The 19,287-nt window shown below is 42.0% G+C and overlaps 1 protein-coding gene across 1 annotated transcript in view; it reads right to left on the minus strand.

Annotated features, from left to right (window-relative positions):
• Positions 1-2,807: 2,807 nt before the first annotated feature.
• Positions 2,808-19,287, minus strand: part of MRAP2 (melanocortin 2 receptor accessory protein 2) — a 55,303-nt gene continuing 38,823 nt past the window's right edge. The window contains exon 4 of the mRNA XM_032651399.1: positions 2,808-4,342. Within this exon, the coding sequence (XP_032507290.1) occupies positions 3,949-4,342 (394 nt within the window). The 3' untranslated portion in view covers positions 2,808-3,948. The remainder of the gene's footprint in view (positions 4,343-19,287) is intronic.

A 19,287-nucleotide genomic window follows, 5' to 3' on the forward strand; every position in this document is an offset into this window, starting at 1 on the left:
CAGCAGTGTTGGTTCCTTCTGAGGACTGGAATCGACACTGGGAGGGAGAATCTGTTCCAGGTCTCTCTCCTTGGCTTGTAGATGGCCATCTTCTCTCTACATCTTCCCATCCATCATCTCCCTTCTATGCACGTCTATGTGTCCACATTTCCCCTTTTTATAAGGATACAAGTCATATTGGATTAGGGCCCACCCTAATGAACTCATCTTAACCAGTTACATCTGCAACAATCCTATTTCCCAATAAGATCACATTCTGAAGTATTGGAGGTTGGGACTTCAGCATATGAATTTGGCGGGGGGGGGAGACACGATCTGACCCACAACAAAAGGCATTTGTGGAAGGACTTGAAGTAAGTGAGGGAGGAGCCATGTGAATATCTAGGGCAAGAGTGTTCCAGACAGAGAGACCGGCCAGGGTAACAGCCCTATGGGTACATGTCTGCTGTCTTCATGGGACAGCAGGGAGGCCATTGTGTCTGGAGCAGAGTGAACCGGGGTTGGGGGACAGGAGTTGAGATCAGCCGAGGGGGTGGGGGGAGGAAAGCTTTGAGGTTATTGCAAGGACTCCAGCTTCTTCACTGAGTGAAACGAGAAGCCATTGCAGGATTTTGAGCAGAGAAGTATCCTGACTTAACTCCTATGTAAAAGGATTCTTTAAGCCTCTGTGTTGAGAGTTCTCACCGTAAGTTTACAAAAAATTAACTTAACACAGAGGCCACTTAGTGCCCAATAAATGTCACCTGTTATTGTTTATAAGGGTGCTGGTGGTGTCCTACCCAGATTTTACTATCCAGTGTGTTATTCCCAGCTGCTGGGGATGCTGGCCTACTAGTGCCTCCTTCTCTAGACAATTGCTCTTTGGTCAAAGTAGAAGTTGCCTTACCCTGACTGGCTTGGTTTACCAAAGGTCATGCCCCTGCCTCAAGAAAGAATGACTCTGTGATGCAATTTACGCCTCTTGTCTGATAGAATGAGCACATGTGACATATTGAGGAGACTCACAATGTTCTTGAGAATGTTATACCAGCAGAAACACTGCCAACTTGGGGACAGAGACAGAACAAGGGGAAAGAAGGCTGGCAGACTCCCCCAAATTTTACATTCAGGGAACAGGTTGATAAACTACTCAGTTACAAATACATTCTACCCTTCAAGAAAAAGGAAGGACAATTTCAAGGGTAGAGCTGCAGGCCCAGAGGGCAGCCATGTGCCACAGAAGATTATTTACAGGCCTTGCAACCTAATAGAATTAGCACAGTTGAATTCTGAAATTGCTTGGAACTGGTGACTCCTTTCTCCTTTCCAGTTTCTCCCTTTTTGGACAGGAATGTCTAGAACTGGTATCCTATGCTTGTCCCACCATTGCATTTTATGAACAGATAACTTGTTTCTAGTTTTACTGGTCCACAGATGGAGAATTTTTCCCCAGGATGGATCATACAAAGGGTCTCACCCATACCTGACTTAGATGAATAAGATGATGTCATTTAGGACTTTTGAGCTGATACTATTTTGACTATATATTGGACTTTGATTTCATGGTGTAATATTTGAGACTTTGAAGGATGTTGGGATAAGATGGATGTATTTCGCAGGTGGGATGGACATGAATCTTTGGGGCCAAAGAGAAGAATGTGGTAGGATAATTCACGCCCCCCCCCCCAAAAAAAACATGTCCTTTCCTAATCCCTAAAACCTGTGCATATGTTACCTTGCATGGCAAAAGGGACTTTGCAGGTGTGATTAAGTTAAGGATCTTGAGATGGGAGATTACTGTAGATAATCCAATGTTATCACAAATGTCCTTATAGGAGACAAGCAGGATGGTCAGAGACAGAGATGTAAAGTGGAAGCAGAGGTGACAGTAATACAGGGCCTTGAGCCAAGGAGTGTGAGCAGCCTCTGGAAGCTGAAAAAGGCAAGAAAATGGATCTTTCCCTAGAGCCTCTGTATGGAACACAGCCCTGATGACACCTTGATTTTAGCCCACTGACACTGATCTTAGACTTCTGCACTCTAGAACTGTATGAGAATAAATGTAGGTTGCTTTAAGCCACTGAGTTTGTGGTCCTTTGTTACAACAGCAACAGGAAATGATTCAGGAACCAATGAACATGTTGCATGTGTTGCCTGCTGTGTGGTCATAAAGTTCTTTGTATCTGACCCAGGAGTCTTGTGTCTTCTGCCAGCTTCCACAGAACTGTGTCATGCTAACTTGCTAGCTTTCGAAAGGGGTCAAATCTTAGACCTTTCACAGTTCTTGACATTTAATTAACAAAAATGATGGTATCATCATGGGTATTTTTCTATCTTTTGAATATCCTTCAGTCTTCTAATAAATCTATTTCTAAATAAGATACCACTTAAATAGTTTTGAATCTTAATAATAAATAACCCATGGTTTAAATTTTGTTACTTAAGTTATTAATATTTGCATTAGTAAAAGTTATTAAAATCAACATTTTAATGAATGAAAATAGCAAGTTTAATGAAAATAGCAAGTTTCTTTTTGCAAGACTGTGTGTTAACTACAAGAAATGTTCCATGCTTTTGTCTACTGTTTAGTGTTAGATTCTTAAAGAATAATATTTTCCTCAAAAGATATTATGGGAAAGGGGTTTCTTTTGGTGGAATAATTCCTAAATGAAATCTGGTGCATGACTCAGACCACTGGGATCCTAGAGATGATAGAAATTGAGACACTATAAACATGGAATCATTTTTAAATGAAATTGGATGTGAAAGCAAAGAAGCTGAGAAAATTCTGGTGCAGTATATGGATTTATTTTTCAGCTTAAGCAAGACAGGCGGTAAACAAATCCATAATGAAAATGCCACCCAGAGATTAGCAGCTGGCCATGCCTGCAACGTGACTGTGCAAAACCAAGTCGTTTCCAAAACAGTGTGCAGGTTTGATTCCTTCAGGAAATTAACTCTGGGTTGCGCCAGGCCACCCTGAATATCTGTTGATGGGGTATTTATAACCCATTCACCATTCCAGCTCAAAGCCCACACACTAGCCACATGACCATCACTGCCACATCTGCCAGGTAAACAGACAGCCTAGCAAATAGCACTCTTCTTGTTCACTAGCCAATGGTACAGTAGTGTGACCAGACACAGTTACACCAACATAGAGACACAGGAGGCACCTCCCCTCACCCAGCTGACAACCTTCCATACATTTCTGGGGACAGGATTGTCCTACAATGTGCCATGAATTGGTACTCATCCCGGGAGAGGAGGGGCAGGGCTGTCTCCAGGTTTGAGCATGGGTGGCTGTAGGGTCTCAGAACTGCTGTTTCAGCACAAGCAATAGAAATGCTAGCCACAGTGACCATGAGAAACGAGACTCCTGATGTCCCGGTAGATGCTCAGGCCTCTGACAAAAGCTGGGCTCAGTTAAGGGTTGAGTGGGAGTTACAGACCTGGGGGATGCTACAACAAAAGCTAAGAGGCAGCGCCCTGGTTTATACTGCTTTGGGTATATCCAGCCTCATCCGAATACAAAACAATAAATTCACAAAATATTAGAACTGGAATGGATCATCTACCGCAGACCTTACAGTTAAAGAGGTGGCAGCCCAGAGAGGCAAAGCAACTTGCTGAAGGTAGAGCGTGGTAGTGGCAGGTAGGAATGCAATATGCCAAACCCCATTCAAGACCACTGACACTGAATACGTGGCCAAGTTTTTCAATGACAAGGAGGATGAGACAGTGTAAATACTCGGTTCCTCAAAAAGCCCCAAATGTGTTTAAAGGTATAAACACTCAGCTTAATCAACATTCTTCTTAGGGGGCTCTCTTCGCTCTCTGTCTTTCTGTCTCTCTGTCTTTCTCTCTGTATCTCATACACAAAGACACATAATCTTGGTGAATGAAGACTTCTTGCTATACAAAGACAGACCCAACATCTTCAGGAAGACACTTTACAAGACATGCCTCTCAATCCAAGTCTTTGTGTGAGGTCTGGGCAACTGGCTTATTTTCTAGAACAATAGGTGGTTCTGAAATAAGGAGATCATCTTCCCCAAAGGAGGAGTTCTGGTCCGTGTGGACGAAGTTGGGGATGTCAAATTTCATGAGCCTGCTCAGCTCCTCCTCTGGCTGCCCACTGCGTCTGATGGCTTCCTGGAGTTGAACTTCACTGTCGAGAGCTGTGGTCTGGAGACTACCTTTGGCCTTGTCCAAGTGGTCCATTTCATTGATGTAGCAGTGAAAGAGGGACCTGGATTCCTCATTGCCCTGTCGAGAAAAGACCTTATCTGGTTCCATTGGCCTTCCAAAGTCTGACACAAAGCTGTTCATTCTGAATCTCTTCTCCGAAGACTCTGTATTGCTGTAAAGAAAAGCAAAATAAAAGACTGCTTACACTCCAGCTTAGTTACCTGCAGAATCATGGTTTTCAGCATCTGTGGAATGCAAGTCCCTGTACACAGCATGCAGACAAACATCAGAACTGAGAGACGTCACTTCTGAACATGCACAAATAAACCCAAGGCAAAAGTCACAAGGTGAGGGCCCTTGGACCATCCTGAAGAGAGACCTTTTGCTGAGGGATCCTTGATATTCTTTATCACACACCAGTGTTTCTCAGTGGGACCCATGGATCATCTGCATCAGAATTACTTGAAGTGCTTCTTAAAATGCAGAATTCTGGGTTACAGTCCCTCAGGATCTCCAGAGGTGGGGACGGGTAGTCTGTAGTTTCATAGAATCCCCAAGGATCACTACTCGTGGTCACGTTTAGAACCACTGGCTGACATCAGGCCAGCCTGAACAACAATACTATCTCACAGGGGTGAGTTTCATGTTTGTCAAAGCAATGTCGTATCCATTTATCTCACCCCATTCTCAAAACTGACCCATGCTGGGCTTCCCTGGTGGCACAGTGGTTGAGAGTCCGCCTGCCAATGCAGGGGACACGGGTTCGTGCCCCGGTCCAGGAAGATCCCACATGCCGCGGAGTGGCTGCACCCGTGAGCCATGGCCGCTGAGCCTGCGCGTCCGGAGCCTGTTGCTCCGCAATGGGAGAGGCCACAACAGTGAGAGGCCCATGTACCGCAAAAAAAAAAAATAACACAAAACCCAAAAAAACCTGACCCATGCTGTCACTTAGGCCAAGAATTATTATACCCATTTCACAAAGGCATAAGCTAAGGTAAGGAGGGGTCAGATTTCCTGCTTGATTGACACAATCAATTATAAGAGTGCAAAAAAACTCCAGTTCCTGATTCCTTGTTTCATTTAGTGTGGAACAAATTAGCAATTCAATGGTAATAAATCGGTGAATGGATGAATAAAATAACTCTCAATGAGTCCCATGAGTGCCTGACAGAAAGAGCAGGGGCAAACTGAATAACCTGATAGCCCACCTACTTTAATCACCATTCTTTCCAGGTTTATAGAAAGGTGACTCCCACACAGGTAGTGACTCCATAAGGTCAAGAATCATGTCCGAACACTTGCAAATCCAGAATAGAACCTGACAACAATTAGGCTCTGGAGTGTGTAATCTCAGTGATTTCAGTTCTTAAATCTCTTCTTTCCCATCCCATCACTCAAGATACAGCACTTATGACCAAGTTCTCATGGGGCAGGGGACATGGAATCAAGTTACAGGTATGAAAAATCTGATCTTAAAAACTAACCGCCATACTGTCTTGATTACTGTAGCTTTGTAGTATAGTCTGAAGTCAGGGAGCCTGATTCCTCCAGTTCCGTTTTTCGTTCTCAAGATTGCTTTGGCTATTCGGGGTCTTTTGCGTTTCCATACAAATTGTGAAATTTTTTGTTCTAGTTCTGTGAAAAACGCCAGTGGCAGTTTGATAGGGACGGCATTGAATCTGTAGATTGCTTTGGGTAGTGGAGTCATTTTCACAATGTTGATTCTTCCAATCCAAGAACATGGTATATCTCTTCATCTATTTGTATCATCTTTAATTTCTTTCATCAGTGTCTTACAATTTTCTGCATACAGGTCTTCTGTCTCCTTAGATAGGTTTATTCCTAGATATTTTATTCTTTTTGTTGCAATGGGAGTGTTTTCTTAATTTCACTTTCAGATTTTTCATCATTAGTGTATAGGAATGCCAGAGATTTCTGTGCATTAATTTTGTATCCTGCTACTTTACCAAATTCATTGATTAGCTCTAATAGTTTTCTGGTAGCATCTTTAGGATTCTCTATGTATAGTATCATGTCATCTGCAAACAGTGACAGCATATACCCTGAGAAAACCGTAATTCAAAAAGAGTCATGTACCAAAATGTTCACTGCAGCTCTATTTACAATAGCCAGGACATGGAGGCAACTTAAGTGTCCATCAACAAATGAATGGATAAAGAAGATGTGGCACATATATACAATGGAATATTACTCAGCCATAAAAGAAACGAAATTGAGTTATTTGTAGTGAGGTGGATGGACCTAGAGTCTGTCATACAGAGTGAAGTAAGTCAGAAAGAGAAAAACAAATACTGTATACTAACACATATATATGGAATCTAAGAAAAAAAAAAGTCATGAAGAACCTAGGGGCAAGACGGGAATAAAGACACAGACCTACTAGAGAATGGACTTGAGGATATGGGGCGGGGGAAGGGTAAGCTGTGACAAAGTGTGAGAATGGCATGGACATATATACACTACCAAACGTAAAATAGATAGCTAGTGGGAAGCAGCTGCATAGCACAGGGAGATCAGCTTGGTGCTTTGTGACCACCTAGAGGGGTGGGATAGGGAGGGTGGGAGGGAGGGAGATGCAAGAGGGAAGAGATATGGGAACATATGTATAACTGATTCACTTTGTTATAAAGCAGAAATTAACACACCATTGTAAAGCAATTATACTCCAATAAATATGTTAATAAATAAATAAAAATAAATAAATTGAAGAAAAATTTAAGCAAACATCTGATTACTTAGTGTAGTTGAAGCCAAGAATTCACCTACTAAATTATGTATTATTTCAATAAAAAAAGAAAAAACTAACCTCCAGATTATCAAGAATCACCTGGATTTCAGGGCTCAGCAATCCTAGAAGCTTTGCAATCCAGGCAGCAGAGGGACTTTTATATCAGATTTATCTCCTGCTGTGATGACCTGGGTGACATCAGATGAGGAATTCCTCTCAGAAGCCTGAGTTTTTCCTTGTAGTGATAAGCCTGATTAACCAGTCTCGTTGCCCACTCCGCAAGGTGATGTGAAGATCAATGATTGACACAGGAGTATGACATTCACTAGGTCATGTGTTCAGAATTCAGAGAAAAATCATTTGAGGGAGACTGATGGAATTCTACTTTAATGCAAATTTAATAGGAATAGGTTTTATCTTTCAGTAAGTGATTTTCTTCCCCTCGTTGTCATTTCACCTAAGTTTAAAAGATGACTCAGCAATCCCACTACTGGGCATATACCCTGAGAAAACCATAATTCAAAAAGAGTCATATACCAAAATGTTCATTGCAGCTCTATTTACAATAGCCCAGAGATGGAAACAACCTAAGTGTCCATCATCGGATGAATGGATAAAGAAGATGTGGAAAAAAAAAAAAAAAAAAAAAAAAAAAGAAGATGTGGCACATATATACAATGGAATATTACTCAGCCATAAAAAGAAATGAAATTGAGCTATTTGTAATGAAATGGATAGACCTAGAGTCTGTCATACAGAGTGAAGTAAGTCAGAGAGAGACAAATATCATATGCTAACACATATATATGGAATTTACGGGAAAAAAAATGTCATGAAGAACCTAGGGGTAAGACAGGAATAAAGACACAGACCTACTAGAGAATGGACTTGAGGATATGGGGAGGGGGAAGGGTAAGGTGTGACAAAGCGAGAGAGAGGAATGGACATATATACACTACCAAATGTAAGGTAGATAGCTAGTAGGAAGCAGCCGCATAGCACAGGGAGATCAGCTGGATGTTTTGTGACTGCCTGGAGGGGTGGGATAGGGAGGGTGGATGGGAGGGAGACGCAAGAGGGAAGAGATATGGGAACATATGTATATATATAACTGACTCATTTTGTTGTAAAGCAGAAATTAACACACCATTGTAAAGCAATTATACTCCAATAAAGATGTTTAAAAAAAAAAAGACAAGAAAAAAAAATGTTTGAGAACAGCAATGAATGTGCCAGCAACCTGTGACCTAAGAAGCTAAAATGTCACCTAGGAAAAGAGGGGATTAACATGTTTGGAAAAAGCATGGTTAGGACTGCTGGGGTCACACCATCCCCCAATTCCAGGCTAAGAAGCTCTGAGTACTAGCTTTCCAGCTTGCCCGGAGCATCAGCTGAGTGTGAAGGCCAACCCAGAAACCCAGCTGTGTACAGCAGCTCTTCTATAACCCAGGCTACATGTTCTCAGGATTAAATTGAGTCCATTGACCACCATCCCCGCCGCTTGCTGAAGAACGAAGGTACAGAAGACCAAGAGTGTTTTTACCCTCCCCAGGGCAGAGCCCAGGCGATAGACACTAAGATGCCTTCCCTGTTTCACCCCTGCTCTTTTCTCTCCCCAAGACCTCTGGGTGTGGTAACAGTGCAATCTGTCTGATTCTCCCTCCCTGAGAACAAGGGAAAAGCCCATCTTTGTTCTCTTAGAGTCTGGTAAACATTAAATACTCAACAGACCACCCTGTTCTTCCTCTTTTGTTTCCCTGACTGATAAACTAAAAAACCTGTATGTGAAAAATTGTGATCACGGACACAGCTTGCTTCTATTTAGTTACTATTCATCTCACTGTTGGGCAATATTTACGTACTGAAATCCATAGATCTTAAATGTAAAATTCAGTATGTTTTTATTGATATATACACCCATGTAACCACCCTCCCAGTCAAGACATAGAATATTTCCTTTCTTCTGGAAAGTTTCCTCCTGTTCAATTTCCAGCCCCTTCAGGTAACACTGCTCTGATTTCTATTTCCATTGATTAGCTTTGCCTGTTCTTGAACTTCCAGTCAATTTCCACCTCCCAGAGGCAATCTGTTTTGATTTTTATCACCGCAGATTAGTTTAGCCTGTTCTTAAAATTCATACAAATGGAAGCATCAATATATAGTCTTTTGTGCCTGTATTCTTTTGCCCAGAATTATGCTTTTGAGGTGCATCCATGATGTCGCATGCAGCAGTAGTTTGTCCTTTTTCTTGCTCAGTAATATTCTGTTGTACAAATACACTACAATTTGTTTATTCATTCTTCTGTTAAAGGGCATTTGGGTTGTTTCCAGTTTGGGGCTGTTATGAACATTCTTGAAAAGTCTCTTTGTAGATACACATTTTTATTGTTCTTGAGCAAATACTAAGAGTAGAATTACTGGGTCGTATAGTAGATGTTTCTTAACTTTATAAGAAACTGTGGAGTTTTCCAAAGTGGTTGTACCATCTTACACTCTCTCCACAACGCATGAGAATTACAGCTGTTCCACATCCTTTTCAGCACTGGGTACTCTCCATCTTTGTAATGTCAGTCATTCTCGTGGGAGTGACGTGACACTCAGTGTGATTTTAATGAGCATTTCTCTGATGTCTAATAATATTGAGCATCTTTTCATGCCCTTATTGGCTATTGGTTTATCTTCTTTTGTGAGGAGCCTGTGTGTGAGAATTTTGCCCGTTATAAAATTGAGGTTACCTTTTGTTATTGATCTGTAGAAGTTCTGTCATACATTCTGAATACAAGTCTTTTGGTAGATATATGTGTTGCAAACATTCTCTTGACCTATGACTTGCATTTTCATTTTCTTAAAGATGTCTTTTGATAAGCAGAAGCTTTACATTTCAGTTAACTTCAAATTATTAACTTTTACCTTCTATGTTAGTGCTTTTTATATCCTCTCTAAGAAATAATTGTTGACTCCCAAATCACAAACCCTTTGCTTTCTTCTAGAACCAATACAATAGCCATGAACCACAGATGGCTATTTATTTAAATTTAAATTAAGTAAAATTTAAATTTTGGTTTCTCAGTCATATTACCCACATTTCAAGTGCTCAATGGCCACATGTGGCCAGTGGCCACCTACTTACGCAGCACAGAGGACATTTCTGTCATCATAGAAAGTTCTATTGGACAGAGCTGTTCTAGGAGCTTCTACTTTGGGTTTATGATCTATGTTGAGATAGGGGTCAAGGTTCATTTTTTTCCCATATGTTTACCCTGTTGTTCCAGGACTGTTAAAAAAAAAAAAAAGAAGAACTTTCTTTTCAATTGACCTTATACAAAAATCATTGTATTCTACACACAGGTAATGAAGGATAAGAAAATGAAAAAAAAAATTCCATTCACAACAGCATCAAAAAAAAATAGAATACTTAGGAATAAATTTAACAAAGGATGTGTGAGACCCGTCCACTGAAAATTTCAATGTTGCAAAGGGAAATTAAGGAAGACCTTAATATATGAAGAGATATACCAGGTTTGTGGATTGGCAGACTCCAGGTTAAAAGCCATATTACCATAGACATAAACTATTGAATTGTCCTTCCTTCAAGGGCCAAAATCCCTTCTCCCTTCTGTTTTTGTATGCTAATGTTCACTCTCCAATACCTTCCAATAGTCATTCATCATATTTTGTCCAGATTTTATTTTATTTATTTTTTAATTTATTTTATTTTTGCTTGCATTGGGTCTTCGTTGCTGTGCATGGGCTTTCTCTAGTTGTGGTGAGCAGGGGCTACTCTTCATTGCGGTGTGCGGGCTTCTCATTGCAGTGCATGGGCTTCTCATCACGGTGGCTTCTCTTGTTGTGGAGCACAGGCTCTAGGCACACGGGCTCAGTAGTTGTGGCTTGTGGGCTCAGTACTTGTGGCTCACGGGCTCAGTAGTTGTGGCTTGCGGGCTCTAGAGAGCAGGCTCAGTAGTTGTGGTGCACAGGCTTAGTTGCTCCGTGGCATGTGGGATCTTCCCGGACCAGGGATCAAACCCATGTCCCCTGCATTGGCAGATGGATTCTTAACCACCGTGCCATCAGAGAAGTCGTTTGTCCAGATTTTAAATTGTTATCTGCAGGGTTATACTGAAACATGCTACTCTGCCATTACTGAAACTGGAACCCACCTGCCTAATTCCTCTTGGCCCTTCATGAATCATCTTAGGTGCCACCTTCTTCCCTGACTCCTCCAGTCTGAGTTGGGATGTTCTCCCAGAGGACTGGGTGCTTCTCTCCATCTGCCTTCTCACTCGGTATTGAGCCCATTTCTTTACTTGTCTGGCACCTTCCTTAAGACGATCAGCTCTTGCGGCAGGTATTGTGTGTTTCTTGTCTATGTCCTCAGTACCCAGCACGGTACTAGGCATAGAGTAGGTGCTCATTAAGTTTTTGTTAAATGAGTGAATGCATCAATCATGAAGAGATCACAAAACTAAAGCAACTCTTGCCTTGGCAGGAGGCCTCTCCTACAGTTGCAGAAATCAATTCAAGGGCGTACCCAGGGTTGGCAATCAATTTGAGGGCATACCCAGGTAAGGCTGAAAATAAGGACTGGTGAGCCTTAATAGACAGATGGTCTGTTACTAGAGATCCTGAGTGTGACTCCAGCTCCAGAGATACAAGAGATTCAGCAAACTAGCCACATCTAGGACTGCCCTGAACCTGTTTCTGGCCAAGGGAAGCACTGTCTCTGGCTGTACCCTGCAGTGCACCCCACATTCCCAAGCTCTGTCCTAGAGTCTTCTATGGCACCTCCTGCCTTGCATTGTTGGAGCTCACAGACCACAGAGCTACTGCAAGGGCATCTTGCACCTTCTATAACTGACCCACTTTGGAGGCTGCAGGAGACTCAGGTTCCACTGGGGAGACTTCCCACCATTTATTGGTAAGAACAGCTTCAATAAAGCCCAGTGAACTCTCTCCCCACCCAGTGGTTACCCAGTCTTTAAAGCAGACTAGCCCTCGTGAGTCACACCTGAAAATGTTCTTGTACACTTAATGTTGGAATAGCAAAGGATGCTCACTAATTAGGCAGGGGGGATTCTGCTGCTGGATGTTGCCTTAATTCAGTTTTCAGGAAACATGTGCCATATTGTTAAGGCTGTCTTTCCAACCTTATAAAACATGTCCTGGTAGATAACCTGGGTGCCATGACAGAGAGAAGAAGGCTAGTTGCGAGTTTCCCATCCTCTGAAACTCAGTTGGAATATGGAAAAGTAATGCTCACTGGCACCTATCAGAGCAGTTAAAACAGTTGAAAATCAACTTGTTCTTCCACAGCCTTGGTTATACCTGTGAAAATTTAAAATTACAAGGGCTAACCTCTTAAATACCACCTTGATTAAAATGATAATTAAAACCAGAAGCCATAAACTTCAATAACTGGAACACTGAAAGAATGAGAAACTGTGAGATGTTGACTGAGCTAGCAATTAATATCATGTTATAAGTATCATAAAGAAAAGAAAGGATACTGAAGAATATTTGTACTATAGACTGAATGTTTGTGTTCCTCCAAAATTCCCATGTTGAAACCTAATCCTCCAAGTGAGGCCCCAGTGAGATCCCTCTCTCCTTCCTCCATATGAGGACACAGTGAAAAGTCCATCATCTACGAACCAGGAAACAAGTCCTCACCAGACAGTGAACCCGCAAGCACCTCAACCTTGGACTTCTCAGCCTCCAGAACTGTGAGAAATAAATTTCTGTTACTTACAAGCCATCTAGTAAATATCTATGGTATTTATAGGAGCCTGAACATATGAAGACAATTATAAAATTCAGAATCACCAAGAATTTTAGTGTCTTTCATTATTTTTGTCACATTCCTACCTATTCTATATTTTGTCATCATGAAACTGAGATCTAGCTAGCGTGTTTGCAAGAAGTTCTCCCGTGTCATCCTAACTTTTGAAAAATGACAACTGTTTATTTTGATAGAATCTTAAAATCACTTGTTTTACTTATTTAAGAATCTCTATTCCTCATTTTCAGCTTGTTATAAGAAATGCAATTTGGACTTAACCTATTGATTGTGACATCCCCAAACTCCACCAGCCAGAGTAAAAAGACTGTTCAGACTGTTCTGATTCTTGGTCTTTTCTTCTTCTCACTCTGGGTTGTGTCATGTATTGTCTGAACCTGTGGGATTTTCTGTACCAGAATAGAGATCCTCCATCGTGAGCACCCATCCAGTCCTCTGGCATTTGCATTGCATGTCATTTGCTTCCATGACACTCCCCTGCTCACAAAACTTTCATTGATTCCCCAAACTCTTCTGCCTGATCTTTCAGACCATCCTCTCCCACATCACATGGCCTTTCCAGTGTCAGCTCCTACCAGTCCCCTCACCAACCCTACCTTCCGGCCATATGGGACCTGACTGTCCCCCTCTGAGCCTTTGCTTGTGCTGTTCCTCCTACCCCTTCTCTGTCAAAATCAAATATGTCCTTTTCTGTCCAACTCAAATGTCCCTGCCTCCATGGAGACTCTCTGATCTCCCAGCAGGAAGGAATCTGCCCCCCTCTGTACTCCTTTCGATTTTACTGACCTTGCCTTACAGGATGCAGCCCTTCCTGTCTCATGTCAGAGCTATTTGGTATGCTCTTTTCTCTCCCATATACTGCTGTGCTGTACGCTATTCATCTTTGCATCTCTCAAAGGGCCTTGCCATCATTCGACGCTCAATCAATGCACTGGACGGCTGTAACTGCAGGTGGTCCAGAGCCCTGATTCCTGTGAAAGGCACAGCCACCTCCAGTGTTTAGGGATGTGCTCCTTCCTCTGGGACCCTACGAGAAGTTAGGTCAGGAGGGCAGACTTCTCCCACCTTCGCTGGCAGAGGGGAAACACCCGTAAGATTCTGGGTTATTCCCTTAGGATTTTCCAGATTTATGATGAGTTTTTACAAATGGAGTGCCTGCTGCTGTACTGAGTCTTAGCATGCCTGACTATCCTCAGGTTTGCCCCAGTCATGAAAAGTGGTGGGCAGTCCAGCCTGTGGGAACCTAGTGTTTCCCCAGTCACTTTCAGTGGACTTTTAGAGATGCATAAGCCAAAGACCTACTAAACTCTGTGATGAACCACCAGTGAGAAAATAATAATAACCATTTCACAGGAGCCATAGCCTGTGCTGAGAGCCTTATCTCATGTAACAAGCCCTAACAGTGGCACCAACCAAATCCTTGTCTGTGTGTGAAAGTGCCTTTTGGTTGCTTTCGTTGATAGTTCCAACTTGCCAGGGAGATTTCAGTCTCTCTGAGGCAAGAAGGATTCTACTACCTTAGCATGACCCTCAGCTGTGCACTCAGGCTACACCTTGTAACTGATGGGGAATTAAAAGCGACTCCTGAACAAAGGTGTATAACTTGAATCAGATACATAAAGCAGTTGGATTTTTTACCTGTTGATATATGGAGACCTTTCAGAATGGCGGCTCTTCGTCAGGAACCACTCTGCACTACATCTGCACTTAGCTGGTTCCTGTGACCTTGGTCATTATCAAAGACCTTGAGCACAGACATTCTCTTGCTATTAGCTTTTAGGTGTGCTGTACCCCTCCTTTAGTAAGTGTCATATTCAGGAAAATTGCAACTCAAGGTAAAATGTAAGTTCCATTTTTACAAGGTCATGAGCAATCCTGTCCTCACCCCTAAACGAAGACCATCCCCGCCTGGACAAAGTGCACTTAGCAAAGGCTACAAAAGAGGGTATTTGAGGTGTATGATGTCTGGGGTTTGATCGTTTTTTTTAAAAAAAAAAATGTCCAAAATATTCAACATAAAAATGTGGTACAAGCCTTTCCTGTACTCTTTCTCTCTGGCAGATTTATGATAATGGGGTAATAATACTTTAACAAGACGGTAAAGAGAGTAAATAGCTCCTTAGCAGAAAAAGCACAGGAAAAATGGTTCTTTTATCTTCATTGTCTTTAAAGGATCCAGGTAAGAGGGTTTTTTTTCCCACACACAACAGCAGATATTCCATGAGAAAAATAATCCCCATTAAAGCTGCTTCTTGGACCTAGAAGCTTTTAAGAAAGGCGATGTCAGCTTTATAAGAGTCTTTCTCCCTCTTTGGTCTGCTTTACTAGTGCTCACTCATATCTGGTTCTTCTCTCCTCCTGGAAACACAGATTACCCTGCCCAGCCTGGCGGTCAGGTGGCTGTGGCTGGTTCTGGCCAATGATCTGTGAGAGGAAGGGATGTGTGCCACTTCCTGGCTGAAGGACAGAAGGGCAGGTGTGAGATCTCTTCATGCCCCCTTCCCTGTCACAGGAACCCGGGAGGCTGAGCCTTGGAGATCCTGCAGCTACAGTGAAGAAGCTTCTGTCCACCCCTTGCCGACCCTCAGAAGATGTGTAGCTTGAACACAATGTAAACCCATGTTGTGTTTTACTGAGATTTGCGGAGTTGTTTGTTATTGTCTCATAGTCTGATTATGACACATTCTCTCCTGAACAGAAGCCAATGAGTAGGCAGTGACTCTAGAATTGAAGTTCTTATGCTAATATGATCCCAAGTTGGAAACTTCAGGGAAGAAGCTTATCTGTCATCCTTGTATCTTACTCCTTTCAAGGGAATGTTTGTGCTCTTCCCATGCATCAGCAATGATGAGCTCCTAGGGAGACGCTCAGCCTGCCCGGGATGCCTCCATGGAGGAGGAGATAGAACTGAGTGGTAGATTCAACACTAGTCCATTTTGAGCTTGCAGACCTGATTGGGGATCTTAACCAGAATGTCGGAGTCAAATTCCAAAAAAGATACTTACTGCCTGATATCCTACTTGAGGAAGTTCTTTGTGACCAACTGCCCAGGGAGCCTGTTATATAAAGCAGTCAGAATTCAGACATCCTTCTGAGCCATCACCAAGATTCTCTGCTTAGTCTCCGTTCTAAAATCATCTTACTCTTTCACTGAGAGACACACCCAAGGTGAAGCTAGGGTAGAAGGAAGCCACACTTTGGCATGTGTAGCTCCAACGTGAATGCGTAGGGCCTGGCTGTCTCGTGGGAGGATGGGTGTCCTCTTCTCCCTCCTGCTCTTTACCTGCACCCCTCAGCTCTCCCCAGGATTCCATCAGCCACGCAGGGGTGGACTGATCTTCGCTGAGAGCTGCCCGCTGTGAGCCCAGCGTGTACCAGCAGCTCCACAGGCATCAGCTCACTTAACCTTTACAGTACTCCTAGGAAGCAGATACTATTTTATTTTTACAAATGAGGAATCTCAAGCAGAGAGAGGTTAAGAATCTAGTAAACTGTTCCAGTACATCTGGAAATGTTTGACTCCAGAGCCCATGCTTGATCCAATACGTGATAAAAGAAAACAAATCTGACTGCTTGCTAGTATCTTTGCTGTAATATAAGAAGGAGATTTAAAATTACTGACATGAGATAATTTAATGTAGTGTTAATAATAGGAGCTTTAGAGTCAAAGAGACTTTAGTTTGAGGCCTGGCTCCAAAGGTTTTGTTTGTTTTGTTTTGGTTTTTTAACCTGTGAATCGTCATATGAGTGGTTCAGCCTCATTTTTCTCATCCGTAAAGTGGGAAACTTTATAAGTTGAACACTTACAGGATTTACCTCATCTTTTTGTGAAGCTTGGTGAGATTACACATATAAAATTATCAGCAGACCCTGGCATGTGGCAAATGTTAAAAAAAAACTGCTTTTATTATTAGTCTCAATGATTTATCATTCTTTCCTCCATGCCTAATTATCACAGGCACACTTAAAATTGATTGTTTTATATTAAAGTTGGCTGAATGGAGAAAATAATGTCTATTTTAGAAAAAATTCCTGCCAAATAAATGTCAAGTTTACTAAGATCTAAAATCCTTTTTAACTGCTCCATTTAGGGATTTTTCCACATGTCTGTTTCTTTCAGTTTGCTTATGATATACCACAGCCAAATGCCATGTCTCACACCGCCTCAGACTCAAGAAAGCATTTAAAATGTGGTCCTGAGGGCTGATCCATTATTGTACTAAAAATAAAAAAAGGTTAGGCTTTATCCTTAGCCTCATTAAAAGCATGTAGAGTTACAATGACCCCTGTTTGAGATGACTCAGAATCACCATCAAGAGAGAAACCATCTACTAGAAGGATGAACTGCCTATTGGAAGACTGGAAATTCAAGTCTCAGCTACCCAGGGTCGATGTGAAATGTTAAGGAAATGTATAAGTCAGTGTTCTCCAGAGAAACAGAACCGGCAGGGTGTGTGCGTGTGTGTGTGTATTTCTATATCTATCTATCCATCCATCCATTCATCCATCCATCTGGGGTAGGCCAGGGGGACAGACTTATTTTAAGGAATTGGATCATGTGATGGTGGAGGCTGGCAAGTCCAAAATCTGTAGGGTAGGCTAGCAGGCTGGAGAGCCAGGGAAGAGTTTGAAGGCAGGCCTCTGCCAGAATTCCTTTTTGCTCAAGGGAGTTCCATCTGTTTCTAGGAGCGCCTTCCCGTGATTGGATGAGGCCCACCCACATTATGGAGGATGATCAGTTTTATTCAGAAATGGTATCTTATCTAAAAAAAAAAACCTTCACAGAAACATCTAGAATAACATTTGATTAAATATCTGGGTGCCATGGCTTAGACAAATTGACAAATAAAATTAATCATTACAGGAAGTCATGTTCCTTTTGGGCTAGGGTGTTCCCATCTGTAAAATCACCTGCATCCTACATCAAACAAATAGATCTCAATAACCCTGCAAAAATCCATCTGTCCCTCCGAGGAGAAGGAAGATAAAGGGAGTTATTATTCCCTGGCCACTCTACAAGATGTACCCTAATCTGAGTTTGTCCTTGGCTTCTCTTACTACTGCTGTAATCCACACCATATTTTTAAAGTGAGGTAAAGGCATGTTCAGATGTTTATGAGAACAGGAGATAGAAAAGGGAAAGTTCATATTATTTTAGTGGCTTTTTAGTGACTATTATAGAGATTCTCAACCATGCATCTCCATATGCTTCAATAAAATGATCTTTTCTTTTCATTTAACATGTGTTTAAATTTTTTTCCAGACCTCAATGTCTGAAAACAGGTGCGTGATGAGCTGAACTCTTCTCTCTACCTACAACTAGTTGCTATAGTTCAAGTGCAGGCTGAAGACTGAACAGCAGATGCCGCAGACTGTGTGATGAGACACAACAATGAGAATGCCGCTGCCAGGCTGTGAGGATGAAGGGAGATACCAATGGAAATGTGAGGATTTGTGCTCAGTTTCTTCCACTTACTCTCTCAGGTCGCTCTCTACCCATCCCCATCTTGCTCTGTGCCCCAGGAAACTGACCTTTGATGGAGGCTCTGGCCACTGGTTGTGGTGTGGGCTTCACCAGTGGGGAGCAAAGGTAAGAAAGGGGTAGGAGAGGGGAAGAAAGGTCTGGATATTTATTGGAGGCTCCCTCCCTGAGAGGTCACACTGGACTAACTGTGACTCTTGACCATTGTTCCTCTCAGCCAGCCTCTCTGCAGGACTCCTGGTTGCCAATCATGACCCCCTTCAGATCTAGTGCATCTACTCCTCAGTGTTCTGAGCCCTGGCATCCTGCACTATCCTGGGGGCCACCCTCTTCCTGGGCCACAACTTGTGACTAGTCCCTTTATTAAAAGCTCTTCTATATATCCAGGCAAAACTCTAATTCAAAAAGATACCTGCACCCCTATGTTCATAGCAGCACCATTCACAATAGCCAAGACATGGAAACAACCTAAATGTCCATCGACAGAAGAATGGATAAAGAAGATGTGGTACATGTATACAATGGAATACTACTCGGCCATACAAAAGAATGAAATAATGCCATTTGCAACAACATGGATGGACCTAAAGATTATCATACTAAGTGAAGTAAGTCAGAAAGAGAAAGACAAATACCATATGGTATCACTTATATGTGGAATCTAAAATATGGCACAAATAAACTTATCTACAGAACAGAAACTGACTCACAGACAGAGATCTGACATGTGGTTGCCAAGAGTCAGGGAGGGATGGGATGAGAGTTTGGGGTTAGTAGATGCAAACTATTACATATAGATTGGATAAACAACAAGGTCCTATTGTATAGCACAGGGAACTATATTCAATATCCTGGGATAAACCATTATAGAAAAGAATATTAAAAAAATGGATATATGTGTATAGCTGAGTCACTTTGCTGTACAGCAGAAATTAACACAACATTGTAAATCAACTATACTTCAATAAAAAATAAATTTTAAAAAAAAGCTCTTCTAATTACCTAATTTGAGTGTGCTATCTGTTGCCTGCTGGGACTGACTGATAAGGTATCCAACATAAGTTATTATTTTTCCCTTTTTTGGAAGAG

Source organism: Phocoena sinus, chromosome 12, assembly GCF_008692025.1.
Source record: "Phocoena sinus isolate mPhoSin1 chromosome 12, mPhoSin1.pri, whole genome shotgun sequence".
Taxonomy (NCBI): domain Eukaryota; kingdom Metazoa; phylum Chordata; class Mammalia; order Artiodactyla; family Phocoenidae; genus Phocoena; species Phocoena sinus.